General features: G+C 45.5%; 1 protein-coding gene across 4 annotated transcripts in view; it reads right to left on the bottom strand.

Moving 5' to 3' along the window:
• Positions 1–20,103, bottom strand: part of CD82 (CD82 molecule) — a 39,638-nt gene that overhangs the window by 6,169 nt on the left and 13,366 nt on the right. For all 4 annotated transcript variants that reach the window (XM_027704448.1, XM_027704439.1, XM_027704463.1 and 1 more), the window contains exons 2-5: positions 13,870–13,951; positions 8,368–8,440; positions 4,993–5,117; positions 3,803–3,877 (exon numbers count right to left, since the gene is read on the bottom strand). In XM_027704448.1, coding sequence (XP_027560249.1) covers positions 3,803–3,877; positions 4,993–5,117; positions 8,368–8,440; positions 13,870–13,932 — 336 coding nt within the window. In that variant the 5' untranslated portion in view covers positions 13,933–13,951. The remainder of the gene's footprint in view (positions 1–3,802; positions 3,878–4,992; positions 5,118–8,367; positions 8,441–13,869; positions 13,952–20,103) is intronic.

Below are 20,103 nucleotides of genomic sequence, written 5' to 3'. Positions count from 1 at the left end.
GTTACTGCTAAGGACAGACCCAGATAACAAAAAGTTGGAAAAAAGTGTCATTAGACTGCCTGAGGGATGGGATAGAGTTACATCAGACTAAGGACTAGGATGTTCCCATCCTATACATTACCTTTTTGACTGTGGTACCACAGCATATTTCAAATCAGTGGAAATGGTTTTTCCCTTTTCTTCTACTATTAAGCATGGTAAATGACCACAGCAAACCCCAGGACACTCAGCCAGAGGAAACACTTCCTACTGTTAAGAAAAGCTTTTCTACATCACCAACTCTTCTTCCTAGGAAAATTGGAGCTCAGTTCACTAGGATCAGCTATGTCAGGCCAGACAGATGGGAGCTGCATGATCTTTCTTCTCATGATGTCTAGCTCTTCCCCTTTTAATTACTTCGCTTCCCCTTTTCCTTCCCTTCAAATTGAGGCAACCTGACCTGGTTCTCACTAATGAGATTGGCCTTGGCTTCTGCCATAAGCCTTATCAGTTACTGAACCTCAGAGTTCCCACCCTCACCCCTCCCGCACACTGCTGCTCCACATGCAGAGGGAGGCAAGGAGAGCTGGATTTGTTTTCCTACCCTGGGCCCAACTAGTCCCTTAGCTATTAGGTCAGATGGAGCCAAGTGTCAGTTCTGCAAGAATCTCAGGCAGTGCTTCTGTTCTCCATCCCAGGACCCCACCACAAGCAAAGACAAGACCTGAACCTGATGACCCCAATCACAGCTGCATAGGGAAGCTGTATGTCTGTTATTCCCCTACTCTTATACAAGAACAGGCAAGAGGTCTTGCAAACAGTGCTGGTTTCAAAAAGTGAGGCATTTCAGCTAGAGAAAAACTCAAGCATTCCTACATGTTTCAGAAAGTAATCTGAGAAAGGGAGAATATTACGCAAACAATAGCACAGCTCTGGAGAGCACACACACAGCCAGCTTGCTCGTGAGTCTGACCAGCAGAGCAGCCAAAGGGAAAACACAGGCACCTGCAGCTGTTCACCCTTAGGCACCTGGCAGAGTAAAACTGAAAGAGCAACAAGCTAGAAGGGATTATGGAACCCTTAGACAGGCTTTCAACATCTCCACCATCTTCACCCATTTAAGGCCTGTCAGGACTCAGTGCTTTGTGAGACATCAATGCTCCAGGAAAAGCCACAGACCACTGCCAGAAAGCAGCAAGGCTGTCAGTCTCCCCTTCACATGGGCTTACTGAAGAGGGAGATGGAGAAAGCTGAATGCCAGAGGCAAGAGCTTGGGTCTTCAATCCCAGTCTTGATCATAGAATGAATTGTGCAGGCTTCTTCCACTGTCAGTCATCTATCCTGTTCCCTCTGTCAGACTCAAGCTAGACTCTTCCTCCAGCATTTATTAGCATCTAGCCTGCACACAAAAATAGGCTCAAAAAACCTGGAGGGAGCTCTCCCCACCTAGTCACTTCAGATTCGTAAACTAATGCATAGTCCATAGCCCCAGACAAGTCATTGCACAAAATCACCCAGGCCTGTTTGCTGCAAACAATAGCTAGCAAGTAGGACTATTCCCAAAACACCACTGCTCTCCTTCACTCCAAGCATTTAGATGCAAGCTGCAAAGCACTGTGTGAACTGGACCAAGAAAGACCTTGCCCAGGCTCTCATGTTTAGGGGCTTGTCATCCACTAGATGTGAGTAGCAACATTAGGCTCACAAAGCAGAATGCCATTTGTAACATTTGTGAAGTTACTATTTCGTTGTCCATTAAAAAAACCCTCTCCACAGTTTTAGTCACCAGCAGGGAAATGAATGTTGCATCAACATCCTCCCAGTAGTACTGGGCAATTCCAGTCTGAAGGGGCATTCCTCTAACAATGCTCATGGGAGAGGCAAAGCAGCAGCCTTCCTGTCAGAGGCTCGGCCTTTTAGTTATGTCAACTTTATTTCAATGTACTGTCACATGTCAGGGTGGAGGGGATTTTGACACCGAAAAGGAACAGATATTCCAATAACATCAAGCAAACCTGTAGAAATAAATACTTGAGTTACAAGAAGTGGAGGAGCAAGTACCAACTTGCTGCATCCTGGATCCAAAATCCTTTCCCTCACTCTTTTATTTCTTGTTTCATATCTAACCAAGTTCCCAAAGTCAGAAAGAAATAAACACAAAGAACACAACAGACATCTAGGGAGTGGATCTTGTGCAGTTTCAGTGCGCTTCACTGTGCTTCGAGCTGCCCTGGGATGACGCACACCAAGCGAAGCAGAGTGACATGCACTGAAGCGCAGCCTCAAACCAGTGTGCTGGAGGTTCCAGCCAAGACCTTCCTGAAACAGTTTTTCTTAGCACTTTAGGCTGGCACTTTGGAGGACCCCTGAAATAGAAGGGCTCTAGAAAAAAGCTTTTCCCTGGATTTTGTTCACTGAGGACTGAACAGGAGCATCTGTTCAAAGCCCAGCTTCCCTGACCATTCCTGTCAAGTGATGATGTCAGTCACACCAGCTCCCGGGGCTGTGCAGAATAACCCCCAGCACTTTAATCTCTCCCAGGTCTGACTGAGGTTTAAATGAAGAGCTACGGCTTAAAAGTTAGAGTTTATTTTAGAGCAGAGTGACAACTGGAGGAGAAATAACAGAGGTACAGAATTTCATGGTCTGAAAAGTCATATTTCCGCATCACAGGGGAATGCCCATCCCCACAGCTCCTCCCTGTATTAGTCAGAGCTGTTGAGAATCAGCAGCTCATTTAAAGCTGCATCTTTACACACCTGTTAGCCAACATTTTATTTTCTCCTTCAGCTTCAGTTAGCCCAGAGAGCAAGCTACATTCACACCACGTCTGGCAAGGAACCCAGCCAACAGCTGCTCAGAGTCACCACAGCCACTTACACAAAGCTCATATCCGTTAGGCTCATGGAAGGCACCTTCCCTCTGCTCCCAAACTACTCCATCAGGTCCCATCCATAACTTCCTCAACCATCTGTTTTCTGTAACTGCCTAGCTGAAGGGCTGGCTTAGGAGAAACAAGCACAGCCATACAGTGGTACAGATATACAGTTATGCAGCAAAGGACGGGTTATCCACAACTGGTACCAGAAGCCAGTAGTGACCCCACAGTTATAACTTGTGACTGCATGTCTGTGGCTCCCAGTTTAGCCAGGATGGGTTGCTACAATGCCCTTAGGTAGCTCAAGAATTATTCCTTTTACACTACCAAGCCTGTTGGAGCTCTAGAAGCATACACTGTGAAACTGCATTCCTGACAAAGAGATCCACTTCAAAATATTAAACCACTTGTTTTTAAGCTCCAGTTGTAGAACAGGAACCATCAGATATTTGGGTTTGCTCTTGGGGAAAGAGGAGAGCTCTTGCAAGGAGAGTTTTGTACAGATGCAGAAATACTGAAAGCACAGAACAAGATAGTACAAGGAGGTAGACCAGTCCTAAAAGCGCTTAGGCTGGTAACTCCTCAAGGCACCAGTGATGGCAACATGGTAGTAACCACTGCTAACACATGCCCAAATAGTTGTCTACAGCAGGATCAAGAGGAGGTGCAGCCTACAGCCTTTCAGGATTTTCTTTTTACTGTTCCCACTACCCAAAAATAAAGCCTGCATACCAAAGAGAGCTTCATAATACTTGAGAAAGCAACACTACTGAGGCAGATACAGAAAAAGCAAACTGCCCAGCAAAGCTGCTGAGTGTGGGTAGAGGAAAGGAGAATCCAGTTATGCCCGCTCGTTATAGCCCAGTTTGGAAGAAAGAATTTCTAGATGTCTCCTGTTTTCCCAGGCCAAGACCAAGGAAAAGATACACAGTAAGAAACACTTACCGTTTCTTTCTGGAAATAGATGACCAGTCCAGCAGCAACCTGAGTTATGAGGATTATCATCAGGCAGGTGAAGTACTGGAAACCAAAAAGAAACCTTTAGAAAAGTCTGTACATAATAGCACAAGTTTAATAAGGTTTCATATACAAGAGAAATCACAACATTGAGCTAACACCTTTTGTGCTTGCAGACAAACTGCTATCAACAACACTCTTCCTGGGAAAAGGCTTATATACGAGCATCCACATCAGACCAGTGCACTTCAGCACTTCTCCCAGCAGGCCTACAGGAAGACTTCAGGAGGGAGAGGGCTTACAAGTACTGTCTGCATATGTCATTCCAACTGGGACTCCCTTTCCCACCTCCAGCTCCATTCCCAGACCACTCTGGCCTCCATCAGTTGGACTCTGCCTATCCCAAACCTCAACAGAAAAATAGAGTCAATTTTACAAACCTAGTTTTTTAAAACTGTTTTTAAAGTCAATTACCTTTTTAAAAAATGCTATTCTACTTGTTTCAGAATCTAAATTTAAGATTCACCAGCAAATTGCTGAGGTTACTTTTAAACGATGGCAGCTACTACCGTTACACTAGGAGATGCCCCTAGAACCAGGACACACAATGTGTGCGATATTTGGGTTCCTATACACATGTGCTCTGAATAAGCCCAAGTCAAGTAGCAGGCTGAGGTGTATGAAGCTAGTGCCATCTCATCCATCACAGCCAGAAAACTTCCTATAGATGAACTATTTGAAGAGAAGTCCTGACATACAGGACATTCCTAATTGAGTCTCTCTTGACTCTTACACTTTCCACAGAAGCCGAACTTCGTAGCATGGCAGGACACTGTCATTCTTCCCATTCTCTTTCACTGTGCTTGATACCAACTGCGAAGTCAGGGCAAGGGGGACAGGGTACAGGGTCACTTGAGACACTTGCAGTTGGCAGTCCTGAACTCACTGTGTGCAGAAAGTGTCAGTGACATCCTCTCTCATTTCACAGAGTTATCATCTCAAATAGTCTCTGAGGTGCTCTGCTGCAGTCTGTTGACTGCTGGAGAATTTAACATGTGCAAATTAAGAAATAGATCTAAGTTGACCTAGCAAAGTACTATCCCCAGGAGACCAGAGACCCAGCTACAATTCAACAGATATTTCACAGGAGAGTTATTAAACAGCATGAATTCTCTCACCAGACCCAAGAGACATCGAATTTCATTGACTGCTCCAAGACAGCCCAGGAACCCCATGAGCATGGTGAGTGCCCCGACACCGATGAGAATGTATGCACCAGTCTTCAGGGAGGGAGATGATGTCTCTGTAGGAGCCACGAGAGGGAACAACATTAGCTACTGACAAAAACTTCAATTGCCATAACCATTTATAGAGCTATGTCTCTATCTCCTGATAACTGTCTTTTGTCTTCAACAAAGGGACTGCACAGAGGTGTGCTGAACATGGTGACAGAAGGCTGCTTCTGGGTGTCTTCTGATTGAAGGTAGACTTTCAAACCCATCCTGCAGGTCTCCAGAGCCTGGAAGACTCAAGGTCACTTGAAACAAATGAACCTTGTTTGGAGAAAGTTAGCTGCTTTACTGGAATTTTACTCCCTCATGAAAGCACTCTGAGTGAGAATAAGATAAAGGATGTTCTACTCTACAACTACTACCTATTTGCTTGAATTCCCTTTGCCATCTTCCCAGAAGCTTTCGCCCAAATTCTAAAACCCCTTTTTGGATCATCTTTTCACTTTATTCTTTGTTCTAGCCATTCTGTTTTTACTTATCCAGTTACAGTCAACAGTGGGACACACTAACTCTGTGGAGTGAAACATGAAACAAGAGCTACAGCTAGTGTTGAGCACAGATGATGTGACAGGTTACTTGACAAGTCAGTGTTGAATGACTTGAAGCCAGGCACTTACTGAAGGCTGCTGCAGGACCTGTGCATGACCCCCTGCAAACAGATGCTATTCTAGGATCAAAACAGATATCATGCCCAAATTAGCTACTTTTACAAAACCTCCTAGCTATCCCCCTGCTTTTGTCTGGACTGACTGTGCTCTTGAATGCTCAACAGTTTCTCAACTAAGTTAGGTCGCATTATTTCAGCCATGCTGGTGCTGTCAGCCCTCTCCCCTCAGCATTTAGTACTGCGAGTAACAGAAGAAGTAAGTGCTTACATTTGGGTTGGTTACTGGACTGTTTCTTGTAGAATAGGATTGGAGAGAGCAAGTACGACAGCATAAAAGTTGAAGAGATACTGTCTAGAAATAGTAACTAGAAACCTCATTTATCATTAAGAGATATTCTTAAATCTGAAAGCTGCACAGTGTAGGGGAGTTCTGGATGTCCAGTGATTAATGAAAATACATTTTTAGAGCTCAGCATTTAGTTTCCTGAACAGAAGTCCCAGGAGGCAAGCTTCCTCTGAGCTCCTTCTGAAATACATTAAAAGAGTAATCAAATCCAGACTAATACTCTCCCACCTCATACATATCTCCCCCCACTTCTGATATCTGGTGCAAGTCACCAGCTTCCAAACCTTTTCCCTAGAACAGAGGAAAGTTCACTTATCAAAAAGTGAACCAGATCAATTTGCTACAAAGGTCACTTCAGCCTTGATTAATTTCCAGGCCAGAGTCTCCCTGGCTGAACATATGCCACAGAAGCCAGGATCCTACTTCCTCACCAGTCCTGTGACTCTCGCTGTGCAGATTAGGTGGTGATACTGCAAAGCATTTACTGAAGAAGCAGCCTTACAGGAGTGGCCTTCACAAGCCTATACTATTCCCTCTCTCAAAATTTGCTCAACCATCATACACTAAGTGTTCAAGTGCCCAGGCTGCAGCACCTCCACAGTGCTAGAAAGCAGTATAAAGTCAACTTTCCATTACAAGAAAGAAAAAGCTATTTCCAACTCAAAAGCCCTTTGGTGAACTGACAGCGTTCAGGAGCCACCTTGCACTTCTTATCTGCAATAGTCTTGTCTTGCAACAGAAGGCTTTGCAGGCATTCAACTCCTGCTCTTTTCCTGTCGCTCCGTGCTTTCCTCTGCACTGGGCAGGCAGCCAAGCAAGTACAACAGGCTTCTTTGGCAGCAGCTGGAGTGCCCTGCTGTGCCGAGCTTCCTCCCTGATGCCTAGGTCACTAAAGTAGAGGCAAAGAGGGGCAAGGCATGGGAAAGGAAGTGAGGGGGCAGGGAGAAAGAGCTGATTCTGGAAATCTCCAGGAAGGAAACAAAATCCTTAAATGCTCTGTTAGCAGAGATTCCAAGTAACATGGGAAGAAGCTGAGTCAAGCTCAGGGACTTCTACCTCCACAAGTGGCTGTTACACCCAACAACCTGAGGGAACAGCTGCTGGCCCACTGGTACTAAGCACACCTCACACTGCGAGGGGTGCTGCAAACAGCCAGGCCCTGATAAGTTCCTTTTAGGCTGCATGTGTTAGTTCGTTTCTGCTCATGTCCCCACTTTATTAACCAACACCCCCTATTGTGCTTCTTGACCTTCTAATACTGCAGTAGCAAGCCAGATGCCACAGCACAAAAACATGCAGCAGTATTCACACGTGCAGTATTAGCAGGGGGGATCTCTCCACCCAGCACCTTTCAAAGCCAGGCCAGAGTGCTCAGCAGGACTTCGGAGATAAAGCTCCTTGCAGAATCAGTCTAGTTGGAAAAGGGACTATGAATACCACGAGTGTTCATTCTCTGGGGCTGCAAGCAGTGTGCACACAGCCTTATTGCAGCATCTGAGGCTGGTGCCAGACTCAGCAATTCTGGAGGTAGTGGCAACAAGTAACCAGACCCACAAAACAAAAAAGTTGTTTGAAGTCTCTAGGAAAAAGTGCAAAGGAAGCAGAGCCTGTGAAAGATGGAGCTGAGCTACTCATTTGGTGAAAGTCCGCTTACAGTCCTATGAAGCCCAGACTCTGCTAAGTCAGCTCAGTTTTCTGATTATTGCAGAAAGCAGACTCTTTGTTAGAACTCAAGTCCCCTTCCATCAAATCCTCAAATCTACATCCTCAACTGCTTAGGAACAAACATGGTGTCTACTGTCAATGTACATGAAGCATCAATAAAACTAGGTACTTAATTTCTTTGGCATTTAAAACAGTCAAATTGAAGTAGATCATTACAGAAAGCAAGTAATGGAAGCCTGGAGGACTCACACAGCAAAACTACATTAAGGGATTGTGAGTCTTTGGACCCAACGGTAATAAGGAAGCTGTTGTGGAAACTGAGTATGCAGTGAAAATAGGATGAAATACTAGTCCCTATGTTTAAGATAAAATATTTGGATTGTTGGTTGAAGTGGCAATGGTCTCACTCAGTCTGACCGTGGTGTTGCAATCCACAAGACTAGGAGCAATGCTGTGTCTCCAGGGTTGCTCCCTTTCATCCTGTCCCTGATAAGAGTCCCGTCTTGCTAAAGACCAGTGTTACTGCTCAGGCCACAGACCGTGCACAAAAGTATTGCCTTTCCTAGTCTACATAATGGTGAAACACAGCCCCAGACCAAAGTCAACTCAGAAGAAGAATAAAGATGAAGAAACACAGGCTTACGTAGAACCGCAATGAAACTGGTTTTGTCGGCCAGAATCCATATTCCAAACCCCAGGATGACAGCCCCCAGGATCTGAAAGAGCAAGAACAAAACATACATAGCTGGCTTGTTAGCTTAGACAAATAAGAGGAGGCAGTCACCATTATCCATATTTCCAGACTAAAAAACAATCATTCCTTTGCTGTTCCCGCCCATCTCCCCCATGGTACTCCTCCCAGAGTAAACAGGATTAGCATGACTCCAGGAAAAATGCCTCAGCCAACTGCACAGGAGCCCCAAGATCTGCTTGGCAGTCCTTCACACAGTATTTGAATAGTACATGATGTTGTTGTATGGGAGGACCATTCAAAACAGTCTGAGGAAGAGACGCCCTGCTGCTAGAACATTGTTGTCACAAGCAAAAGGTAATTGTATTGCTTCTGTGAAGAACTGAAGAAGGACAAATGTATATGATTTTAAAGATTTTTTGAATAGAGAAACCCATGACTCTATGGCCCCAGGCTGGGAGCCTGACAAAGGATTAGATATTTGGCAGCTGGAACCTTTCCAGAAGGGAAATCTTTGCCTTGTCAGGATCTTATAATGTTATGGCTTCAAACCACAAATATAAAAAACCCAGCAGCAGGTTCCTTTGAACAAAGTGCTTCGTCCCTTCCAAAGCCAAATTTAGGCATTTGCCTTGGCCCCTACTTTATGCCAGAATACCACAGCCCCTCAAGCCAACACATCTTAGCCCCAACAGAGAGTCAAGAGTTATGAAATTCCTCTATGAAACGGCCTCTGCCTTGCTCACCACACAGTTTTATCTAGGACAAGGATTAGTAGAGCAATACATCCCTGTGAGGACTCAGCTGAATGTAATTGATTAGTCAAGCAACACGCAATTTTCCCTTTGGGAGGTAAGGGGAAGCATGCTCTGTTTTAGCTTCCTGGTATCACCATGTTTTATACTACACTGTGAGGTGTTTCAATGTAGATGACCCCAGTTCCCAAAGTAGGGTAAGAGCACCACTACACCCATAATAAAGCAACTACACTGAGAAGCCTGGAAGTCTGCAGAGACTGGAAACCATTTGTGCAAAGATCTAAAACAGACTTTGAAGAGACAAGGGAAGGACAAGAATTGCAAGTGAGATGCTTCCACAGGACATGAACTGCGAGCAGCAGCAAGATTTCAAGAAAGGATGAAGTGAAATAAATTAACAGGGCTGAAGAGAGATTGCAATTCTGTACTTCATTAGAGAATGTTCTGATACTTGGGATGCCAAACCATCACCTAAAGCAAGCTGGCAGAGAGGCTTGTATGGACAGGCATTGGCTCCACATTTTGAAAGTTTACATTATGCTTCAGCTCCTCATACAAAGAAGCTTTTCTGAGCAAAGATAAAGCCACAGTCTGAAATAAGCTGCTTGCAAGCTTTCCTGGCTTGGCAGAGAGTGCAACACAGTTAGCTCTCAGGACAGGATTAGGAAGTCATCAAGCGAGTTCCCACCTATGAAGATGGATGGAGCATACCGACTCAGATTCAGAAAAAATGTAGCTGTTGTATCCCAGAAAAAAAAGAATTCCCCCTTGCCTTATGTCCCAACATGCTGCACCCACAACACGCAATCTGGTGATCAAGCTAGAAAGGCCTCTTGAACATGCAACAGCTGTGACACCTAAAAAATTCCTCTCAAATTTGGTAGTACCCAGAACTGCTGAATTGACAGTTTGAGGCAGTCTCACATTTAAACTATAGTCTCAATAAATATTTGTCTTAACAAAGATGCAAACCAGGCATATGGGACATCTCTTTTGGTTCACTGACCCTGAACTGTCACCCAAGTTTTGCTGTTGCAGACAAAACACAGAAGGGCTGCTGAGCAGAGTTTCTAGGAAGTTATTTGCTATGAGGTGCTCAAAGTATCCAAGGCCTGTTTTCACTCTGATATTTTCTCCAGTCCACAACTTGTATGTTTGCCAGGAGCTGCTGTGGAAAACACCACAAGAGGAAGGCAGAGAGACAACAGCCCCAGGCAGAAAACACTGTTCTATTAACAAAGGTATATATTTACATCACAGCAGGACAGTTATCTTTGCTCAGTATCTTCAGAAGTTTGCATCCCATAGCAAGGCTGCTTCTGCCACTGCCTTGGCTTCAGACCCTCCATGGAAGAAATCATGTCTGCTTTGCATGGATTTAAGTCCTCTGCTCCATTCCTGAAGTGGGGAAAACATGCCTCTCCTCCTTCCTGGGGGGGGGAGGTTTCACCCCCAATTTCAGCAAAATGTCCTTCCATGCCCAAGCCAGAAGGATGCAGCTCCCTCAAGGCAGGGTCAGCAGTTTCCCACAGAGAGCCAGTCAAAAGGGGCTTGGAAAAACCAAGCTGTGATGGAGCTGACTCATCTTTCTGGAAAAAGCAGCTGGGGGTTCCCAACTATCCTTCCCCAGCACTGCTTTCCTTTACACTCAGATTGTGTGAGGTAACATTGAGCCTGGCACAGGGGACAAGAAAAAGGCTCTTAAACTCCAGACTCTGCTTTAGGTAACAGCCTTCTGCTGCATTTACAGAGGGGTTAGAAGTAGGACAGTTATATATTCTAAACAAAGTTTCCAAAGTGTGTTGAACTTGTCTCAGAGAGCTGCTTTCCCTTTAAGAAGAAACGTGCTACAGTACGTGTCTGCTAGCCAAGAAGGTAGACGTGTTAAGTTCTGATGAGAGAAACTAAGATTATACTCCAAGCTTGTGTTTTTGGTATCTTTTCTACCAAGCAGGTAAGCAGTCCAAGTAACCTTCTTCCCTTTAATCGAAGCAGGTCAAACCCTTCCCTGAAGTAAGGCTCCAAGACTGCAAAATACCACCAAGTCCCTGAACTACTTCAGCTATAGCAAGTGACTTTCTCACAGACCTCAAGCTGTAGAGCAGTGCTATTTCAATGACTAACGTCCAAAAAGAGTCACCAGCATGTCTCTAAAGGCTTCAATTGTCAGCAAGGCTGAAGAACACACTTCAGACAGCTAGGGTTGGCCTGCACAGGGTGCAATTACATAGGCTCACCTCAAGGTCTAGAGCAGCCACAGGGCTTCATCACCAGCATTAACGTTCATATTTGCACAAGCATGCTCCTCAACAAAACTCAGCAGCTTCAGGAAACCAGCCCAAGATATGAAAGACCTGTCTGTGCTGAGAACTCCCAGCAACTCAACACAAGCAGTTTCTCTGCTAGATTAGTATTGCTCTACCACATTGTATAAACTCAAGAATAACCACGCTCCCCTCCCCAATTCAGACTTTGAACAACCATAATGGAAAAACTTCTCAGGTCAACTATTTCCTATGATAGCGAGACAGTAATGGATGCCACCTTTCTCAACATCTGGCACGTGCAAAAAGCTTGCCATCAGTCAAGACAGAAGCACACTCAAAATCTTCACTCTAGAGAAGTATCGAGCTCCACTCCAGAACACAGTGGCTTTGGAGACCTCACATTGACAGAGCAGCCCGAGGTGAAGATAGTGCCCATGGTGCATGGCAGGCTTAAAGAGCTCATTTAAAGCAGCTTCCCTTCAGTCAGCACAGACCTTCTCACACACAACCTGTCTTAAAGCTCTTACTCTCCTGGCCCAGCTCAGTGCACCAGACCAGCTTTTCACAAGAGAGAGAGGGGCTGGGTGCTACACCGGAGTAGGTTTGGAGCAGAATGTGCACAAGACAAAGAACATCTTCTTCCCATCACTTGCCACCCAGAGAGGAGTGGTCAAGCCTCCTCAGCATCCACAGAAGGATTCAGAGCCTGCCATCCTCCCAGTCTCCCAAAATTTAGGAAAATGCAGCGCAGACGTGGGTCAGCCCAATAAAGCAGTTCAACTCTGCCTCCTGAGAGCACATCTATCCCCACAGGCTGCCTGCAACCACGGCTCAGCAAAGAAGGGAGGGAAAGGCAATGTGGAATAGAGATACCACAATAACCATTGACAGCACACAGCAAAAACAGTGACACTATTGTAAGGTATTGTAGCATATCGGGCTGTCATCTTTCCCCTTTCCTCATATGCTAGGCTGGCTTTTTTGAAGAGAACTTTCTCTGTACAGAGATTTGCTTATGAACTTGGACCTAGGTTTAGGCATAAAGAAAAACTAGCCAGTGCCCAGGTATTGGGTTTTAGCAAGACTCAAACACTGCCTTAACAAATACAGCTCTGCTTACCAGGGTAGACTGGTTGTTATATGCTGCTTAGAATTTATCACCTCTTCAAGAGAGGAGGTAGTCTGAATATTAATGCCTTCAGAGGAGTCCTGCACTAATAGGGGGACAGGCCTGGACTCAGCTGGATTTTTCCTATTTTTAAAGTGGACCAAATCATACTCTGGAAGTCCCAGTAGCACTTGAAAAAAACTCTCCTCTCCCCTCTCTCCCAAGAACCTTCCCCATGGATGCTCTGAGCACCCCTGACTTTGGGCCGATAGACCACAGCTAACTACTCTTAGGATGGAAGCAAAATGCAAAGAGCAAAGAGTGAGCACAGTAGGCCAAGGGAAAACAGATCCAGATGTGCCTCAAGTTCATTCTGTGTGCTAGCAGCACAGTACAGCCATGCAGGAAGCAAAAGGGAAGTTGTGTGCAGGGACAGAGACCAGAAAGCTGTGCTCACCTTATCATGCTCCAGTTCCCTTCCTTCTCTCCCAACCTGACCCTTCCTTCTCCTTACACGCTGCACAAGTGTAACAATATCAGATAGGCTATTTCCTTGCTGAAATGCGGAAAGCTGAAACCTCGTACATCCTCACTACACAATTCCATGGAAGCAGGCATCACCAACAGTATGATCATCACCAACACCGTCCACATGACACAAAATATCTAAGCTTCAAAAAGGGATACATGCAAGAATGTGTGTGGCCCTCCCAAACCCATTCTGTTCCAAAGGAGTTCATCTTTTGCTAAGCCTCACACTTGAAAATAACTGCACCCAGTGGGCTGCTTCATTTCCCCAGACAAGCCTGCCCCAGTCTGCCCTACCTCCCAACTCCATTTCACACTTGGACTAATTCATCTTGTTAAAAATCAAAACCAGCCGTTGGGACTCAAACAAAATTAGAGTTGTTCTTTGAAGCCTGCCTGGCCTATTTAGGAGGGCACTGCCATTACTTGGCAGGTTTCGTAGCTTTGCTGCTCAGGGATAGTTCAGCTGCTGCTCCAGATGTGTCCAAGAAAGTACTTACAACTACTCTCCTTCCAGAAAGAACCTATAACTCCTCTTTCCCTTCCCAGTGCAGGAAGGGAGCTGTGTGCATTGGAGACAGCAGGTGGGTTCTGGGAGCGGAGCTGCTCAGCACACCTGAGACATACACAGCAGCTCTGACATCCCTGAGCTTCAGGGATTCCCTCCCTCTTTTCAAAACTGTGGCCATTTTATTTAGTGAACACACTGGGCCAACATCCATCAAAAAAACACTTTCCAGCTAATTTTGGTCCAGGCCTTCCTTCCTATTCCACAGATGCCCACAATACTTACAAGGAACAGGAGATTGAAGAGGAAGAGGAAGTACTTGGTGACTTTTAGGCAGCCAGATCCCATCTTCTTTCACTTATGGGACCTAAGGGGAAAGCAGACAGACAACCAGTTATATTACAGACAGGTCCTCTGGGCAACTTCAGAGCAACACCCTTATCCTGTGCAGAGTTCTGGATCATCTGGGGGAGTCTCAGTGCATATGCACAGATAGCATGTCTTCCATAGAATACCCAAGTTGCCTTTTCAGGACAGCAAAACAGGACACTGCTGTCACTACAGACACTGCTGCCAAGAGGGCTACCAGCAGTTCCAGAAGAGATTTAATAACAAATACACTGCTAATTCCACCACTATTTATACAGACTTTGCAATAGTAGCATCAGCCAAAACACCAACTCTAGCTACTGCTCCTGGTGGTAAAAAGTGATGCAAGCTACTTCAATTGTCTGACACCAAAGAGTTCGGAAGTTAGAAAAAACTCCCAAAAAACAATCCCACTGCTGAAATGAGCCTCCTCCTGGGGAAGCAGCACAGCTGAGCAACACATGAGAACTGGTGGGGGAACATCTCAGAGATCAAGAGAGTACAAGAGAGACACAGAGCTCCTGGAGTAAGTCCACTGGATTCACTGGCAAAAAAGATGATTAAGGGACTGGAGCATCTCTCTTATGAGGATAGACTGAGAGAGTTGGGCCTGTTCAGCCTCGAGAAGAGGCAACTGAGAGGTGACCTTATCAATGTCTATAAGTATCTGAAGGGAGGGTTTCAAGAAGATGGATCAAGGCTCTTCTGGGTGTTGCCAAGCAAAAGGATAGGAGACAACAGACAGAAATTGATGCACAGGAAGTTTCACCTGAATGGGAAGAAGAGCTTTACAATGTGGGTGACTGCTCACTGGGACAGATTGCCCAGAGACATTGGGGCATCTCCCTCATTGGAGATATTCAAGAACTGACTGGATGCAAAATCCTGTGCAATGTGCTCTAGAATGACCCTGCTTGAGCAGGGAGGTTAGACCAAATGACCCACTGTGGTCCCTTCCAACCTTACCAATTCTGTGATTCTGTCAGCTTTCCTGCTTCTCCTTCCTTCCCCAGGTTCAGTTATGTTTCCTGCCTAGGCAACAGAGGACTTTTAAGTTCCTTATAATTTGCTCTACCAAGCTCCTTGCTTGGTGCAAACATCTCCTTGCTTGCTTGCAAACAGACCATGCTGCTTTAAGAATCAACAGCCACATGAAGAGCAATACTAGGCTGGGGTCACCAGTCTAGCCTGGGAAGAAATAGCCCCAACAGAGAGTAAGGTCAGCAGGGTTCCCTCTGCCAACCTGGGTGTACCAACGATTACTGGAGCCCAGTATGTTCTTTTGTTTCAATCAAAGGCTTTTGCTTAATCCTATTAAATATTTAGGTTAACTCTGGAGCTAAACTGGTATGTGGGCCTTGTTATAACTGGCTAGCCTTCCCACCAAGCAATGGTCACCCTTTAACTACCAGGAGAGAGCACAAGTTTGAACTCTGCGGCTGAAGATAACACTACTGGTCTAACTTCAAGGGATGCCATAGCTAGAGACTATGCTAAGCCCATCGCTGCACAGCACCTAGCAAGATGCTACTGAGGTGGGAAAGCAGCACAGAAATACGACCTCATCCAACTGTGCTACAGACTGATCTCAAAAATCTCATCTATATAGCAGTCACTGCACCTAAGGAGCTCTTACTGCACAGCCAGGTTAGCAACATCTCGGTCAGTTTTTATTCAGTTAACTCCTCAGTCAGAGTCCATAAAGCCAGCAGCACCCAAAAGTAGGTCCTTCAAATGAGCCGTGGAAAGCTCCTGTAAAAGTTTCTGGTGCATATGTGCACCAAATATCAAACACACAGCATTACCATTTCCAGTGTCCCTGGGTGCAGCCATCACTTGTGAGCTGGTTCTGATCTAGCACAGATGCACTATACAACAGGTGCATCACTACCAACCTAGGAAAAATGAGTGAAGGCTCTCTGTTAGCAGATTTCCTCCTTTCCTCTTCAGGAAAAATGTTCTCTCAGGCCCTTAATCCTGAAAGGCACCAAGACCTAAGAGTGCACTTGAAGAGGATAACTTAGATGTAAAATTTCCCATCTGCCTGGCTTGCTTACTGGCTTCACCATGAACACATCTCCTCTTAATAGCATCACAAACTGGAGCCTGGGAGTCTAACCAGAACTGAGGCAGCCAGGACCCTAGCCGATAACGTATGTCTATGGTGGGGGTTACAAATGTTTTTCTACTCTTCAACCTAGCCAAGAACTAAGCTAGGTAACCTCCTGCCCAATGCACTGGACTTCTTACCTTAAGATGCCTGGTTCCAGGTCCAATTCTCCTTATTTTCAAACTGGAGGGGCAAGTCCCAGTAGTTGCTGACTTGCTTTTTAGCACTAAGAAATAGCCCTGTGCTACCTATTTCCAACTCTGCCCATACTTCTTTGATAAGTCATTGATAAGTTATATAAACTAATTAAGTAGTCAAACAAGTTGAGAAGAGCTGTTGTGGCAGAAGACATGCCTGAGGTAACAAGTGTAAAGTATTGCTTTCAGGGCTCTTCTACTCCTAGCTATTTGTTAAAGGCATACCATCTTCAATGTTTATTCAAAAACCCAATAAACCCCAATTGTGCATTACAGGACTATGCACTATTCTCTTCTTTCCACGGGGCAATATATCTCTTTCATAGCTCCTAGCCATAAAGTACTTCAAAGTACAGTTTTCAAGTCAGAAGATAAATAGGTTTTCAGAGTTTTGCTTTGAGCTTTTAAAATACTTTAGGGTTCCACATATTCAAACATTACAGATTTTCCAATTCTTCATCTGTTCTTCAGAAAGTAACTTCTTTTTGTTCACTGCATTAATGAAATTCCCCAAAACCCTCCCTTATGAAATTGCACAAGCAGTCACAAAACTAGCAACACTAGAAGCAGCAGCTCAACAAAATTTGAGATAGGTCAGGTTTGGAAGCAAATGAGCTTGGAGTTATCACAACCAGGCATATCCACAGGCCACTCAACAGCAAAAACATGGACTAAGTACCACCGCCACAAAGCTGCCCATTTGCCTTTTGAAATTGGTCAAGTTTTGAGCCTTAATGTCCCGCAGCAACAGATGCAAACGTTTAATACATTAAGTTTGCAGTTTTAAAATTCCACTGATTGTCCACAATTGTTTGTTTCTTTCTTTTCCTCTCCACCCCAACTGCTTTGACTATTTTAATCTTCCTCCCCAAGCAGCAACACCCACTCTTTTCAACGATCCTGCCTATACATGTCCAAATTTTCCCTGTCATTCTCCAGATTGATGCCACCTCTGAAGAGGATGTCAGAAGAAACCATCAGCTTCAAGAATGGCATTTCTCCCAGCCTCTCTTTCCCCATCCTGCATAAAGACATGCAGGATTATTTATGCAGTTTGCTGCTTTGAGGCACCACTGCCATAAAAACTTGGTTGCCAACACAGCCTGGTCAGCTGTTATGTAGTTGATTCTGGGTCTTTCTTAGCCTAGCTTCAGCCTCAGAACCTGAAGGGAGAACTAAGTCCAGGAAGGCATCAATTGATCCAGAACGCTGGGGTTTCCCACGGGGGAGGAACAGAACAAGTCTGCACAGGCTAGACTGGCATCCGGAGTTGGCTTCCTGCCCCCTCCCTCACCTCTAGCTCTCAGGCCTGTCGTTCTCCCAGCAACAGCAATGACAGCAAGACCTGTATGTAGAGCAGGAGCACAAAATCCAGGACATGTGCCTGTGGAGAGGCAGACAGAGGCCTGCTTTGTTAGCGACAGCAGGAGTCCCGTCACAACTTATTTTTGTTGCAGGAGCCTGTGATACTCCCAGCCCCCCTCCTGTAAAAGGTGACCGCAGAGAAGGACAGGTGATATGGGGAGAGTTGAACACCTCTGCCTCCTGGACCCACCACTGGCAGAGAGGCAGGAGGAGGAAACTTCATGCACAGACATTATAACCACATGAATCAAGGGACAGAGAGGCTAAGTTAATTTTTAATTGCAATTCTGCTCTCTCAAATTAGATCCTGTATTGCCTCCACCCAGCAAGCACTGCGTGTTTAGTGTTCACTGAAGTTTATGAGATGTGGCTCAGGCTAGCACTGTACACGCCTGTGCCACGCAGCTCTGCCGGTAAGAGCTCAGCCCTCCTCTGCAGCACCACCCTTATGCTCACCCTGCAGGTTTCTTCCTGATGAGCTCTGGCAGCTGAAGCACCTCAGCTGCCAAGTTACAGTACAGCACAAATAAGGGACTCATTTATGAGCGCAGTGAAAGAGAAGGAGGAAGAACCACAAAACAAACCAGAGTACAACAGCTGTGGAAATCACCGTCTCAGTAGATTTATAAGCAAGTGCAAAGTTCATGCAAACCCTCAAGGACAGCACACGTGCTCCCAAGAGCAAGGAGCTCTGCCAGTCAGCCCCAATACTCCAACTCAAGTAAAGAAGGTTCATATTTTAATGCATCTAAATAGCCTGAAGAGGCTGCCCTCTCTTCCCCAGATTCTCTCGCTTAAGGAAAGGAAATAATTGGTTACAAAGCAGCTGCAGGTTGTTTCTATGTACTTTGGCCAGTTGCTCCTCACCACCACTTCTCAGGCTCTAACATCAGGGGACATAAAGCAAAGGCAGGCCCTACAGGATGTACTACTGCCAGCTTCCACCAGGCTAGGATGAGGTCAAGCCAGCACCAGATTTGGTTTTCTCAAGTTGCTATTTCCTTTACCCCCACAAACACCTCAAATGCCCTGTAAGGCTGGCACGCTGGCTCAGTTCTGCTATCCCTCCTGCCTGCTCAAGGAGAAATATCCAACTTGGCACATGCAGAGATGCAGCAGCAAGCACTGTGAACCAAGGTTCTGCAGCATACCCCGATTCTTCACATCTTGCATCTGATGTGGCAGGTGGGACCTCTGGGTCAAAGTCCAGCTGGTCCACTGAAGCAACCTCAGCCAGTCTCAAGCAGTGCAAGTGCTTCTTAACACAACAGGCAAGCACAACATTCCCTGTGCCTACACCCAAGCCTTACACATTGCAACAAGGTGTCTCCCTCAAGATTTTATTACCAGGCTGGACGCTGAAAACCTTTAAAGTTCTCCCTGATCTGATCTTACCTCCCTCCCTTTTTTTCACACCACAACATTGACCAAGGTTATCTGGGTTCATTTGCAGACAGATTGATCAAGAAACCCTGGAGAAGGAGGAACTCCCACTGATGTACTCAGGTTGCAGAACTGGCTCTCTCTGACCAAAGCAACTAGCATTTGTCCCTAGGAAAGGATCAGCATGTTGCTGATTCCATAAAGATGTTTATCTGCACAATAATTTGCATGAGGTTGAGGTCATTTTGAAGGTCAGTTGCTTTCTGCAGTATTATCCCAATCCAGAAGCCAGGACCAGATTAGACGCACACCTGGCTAGCGACCCAAGAAGCCAGCTCACTAAAGAAGTTGCTCGCTAAATGATCTAATCACTTCCCCTTGATCACATTTTTTCCAGCTCCAAGCCAGACACACCTATGCAGAAGAGACTGGGGAAGAGGCAGCTCAGAAAGCCACAGGGCAGAAGGAAACAGGTCATCCTTTGCAGGATTCTGAGCCCTTGCACCCCGAAGCTCAGCTGCTTCTCTATCCATGCACATACAGAACAGGCATTTGGCAACAAGAAGGTCTCCCGATCACCAGTGATGAGACAGGACAGCTTCACACAACAGTACCAGTTAATGAACAATGACAGAGTTACTAAGTCTCCTGTTAACCAGGTACATCACTGCCCTCAGGGCAGAGACTGCAAGTTACAGCCACATTAACATACAAAGAATATCCTAAGGAGTTCATCTTGTTGACGTTAATATTCAGAGGCCTTGGACTTTCAGTACACCTGGGAAGTACATCTTGTCTCTGGTAAGCAAATAACCGCAAAGCCAATGAATGACTCAAGTCTGAATTCACTGAACTTTTCTTTAAGCTTCACTGAGATAATACCAGCTGTGTAACGACCTTGAAAACATAAACAAGATCATGTTTGTTGTGGAGATTTTCCAAACAGCATCTCTTCAAAAGTTACAAAGGAAGGATTGAGGGAGAAGCTGGATCCTAAAAATGAAGGCTGCTTATTAGGGTTACTTGCTCAAACAGGCCACACTTCCAGTTGCAGAGATTATTTTTACACATACATATATGTGTGTGTTTGCAGAG

The sequence above is a fragment of the Neopelma chrysocephalum genome, unplaced genomic scaffold (genome assembly GCF_003984885.1).
Source record: "Neopelma chrysocephalum unplaced genomic scaffold, ASM398488v2 Primary Assembly neopelma1_24, whole genome shotgun sequence".
Taxonomy (NCBI): Eukaryota; Metazoa; Chordata; class Aves; order Passeriformes; family Pipridae; genus Neopelma; species Neopelma chrysocephalum.
Note: the sequence above shows the minus strand (reverse complement) of the source record. Positions and strands in the feature narration are given on the sequence as shown.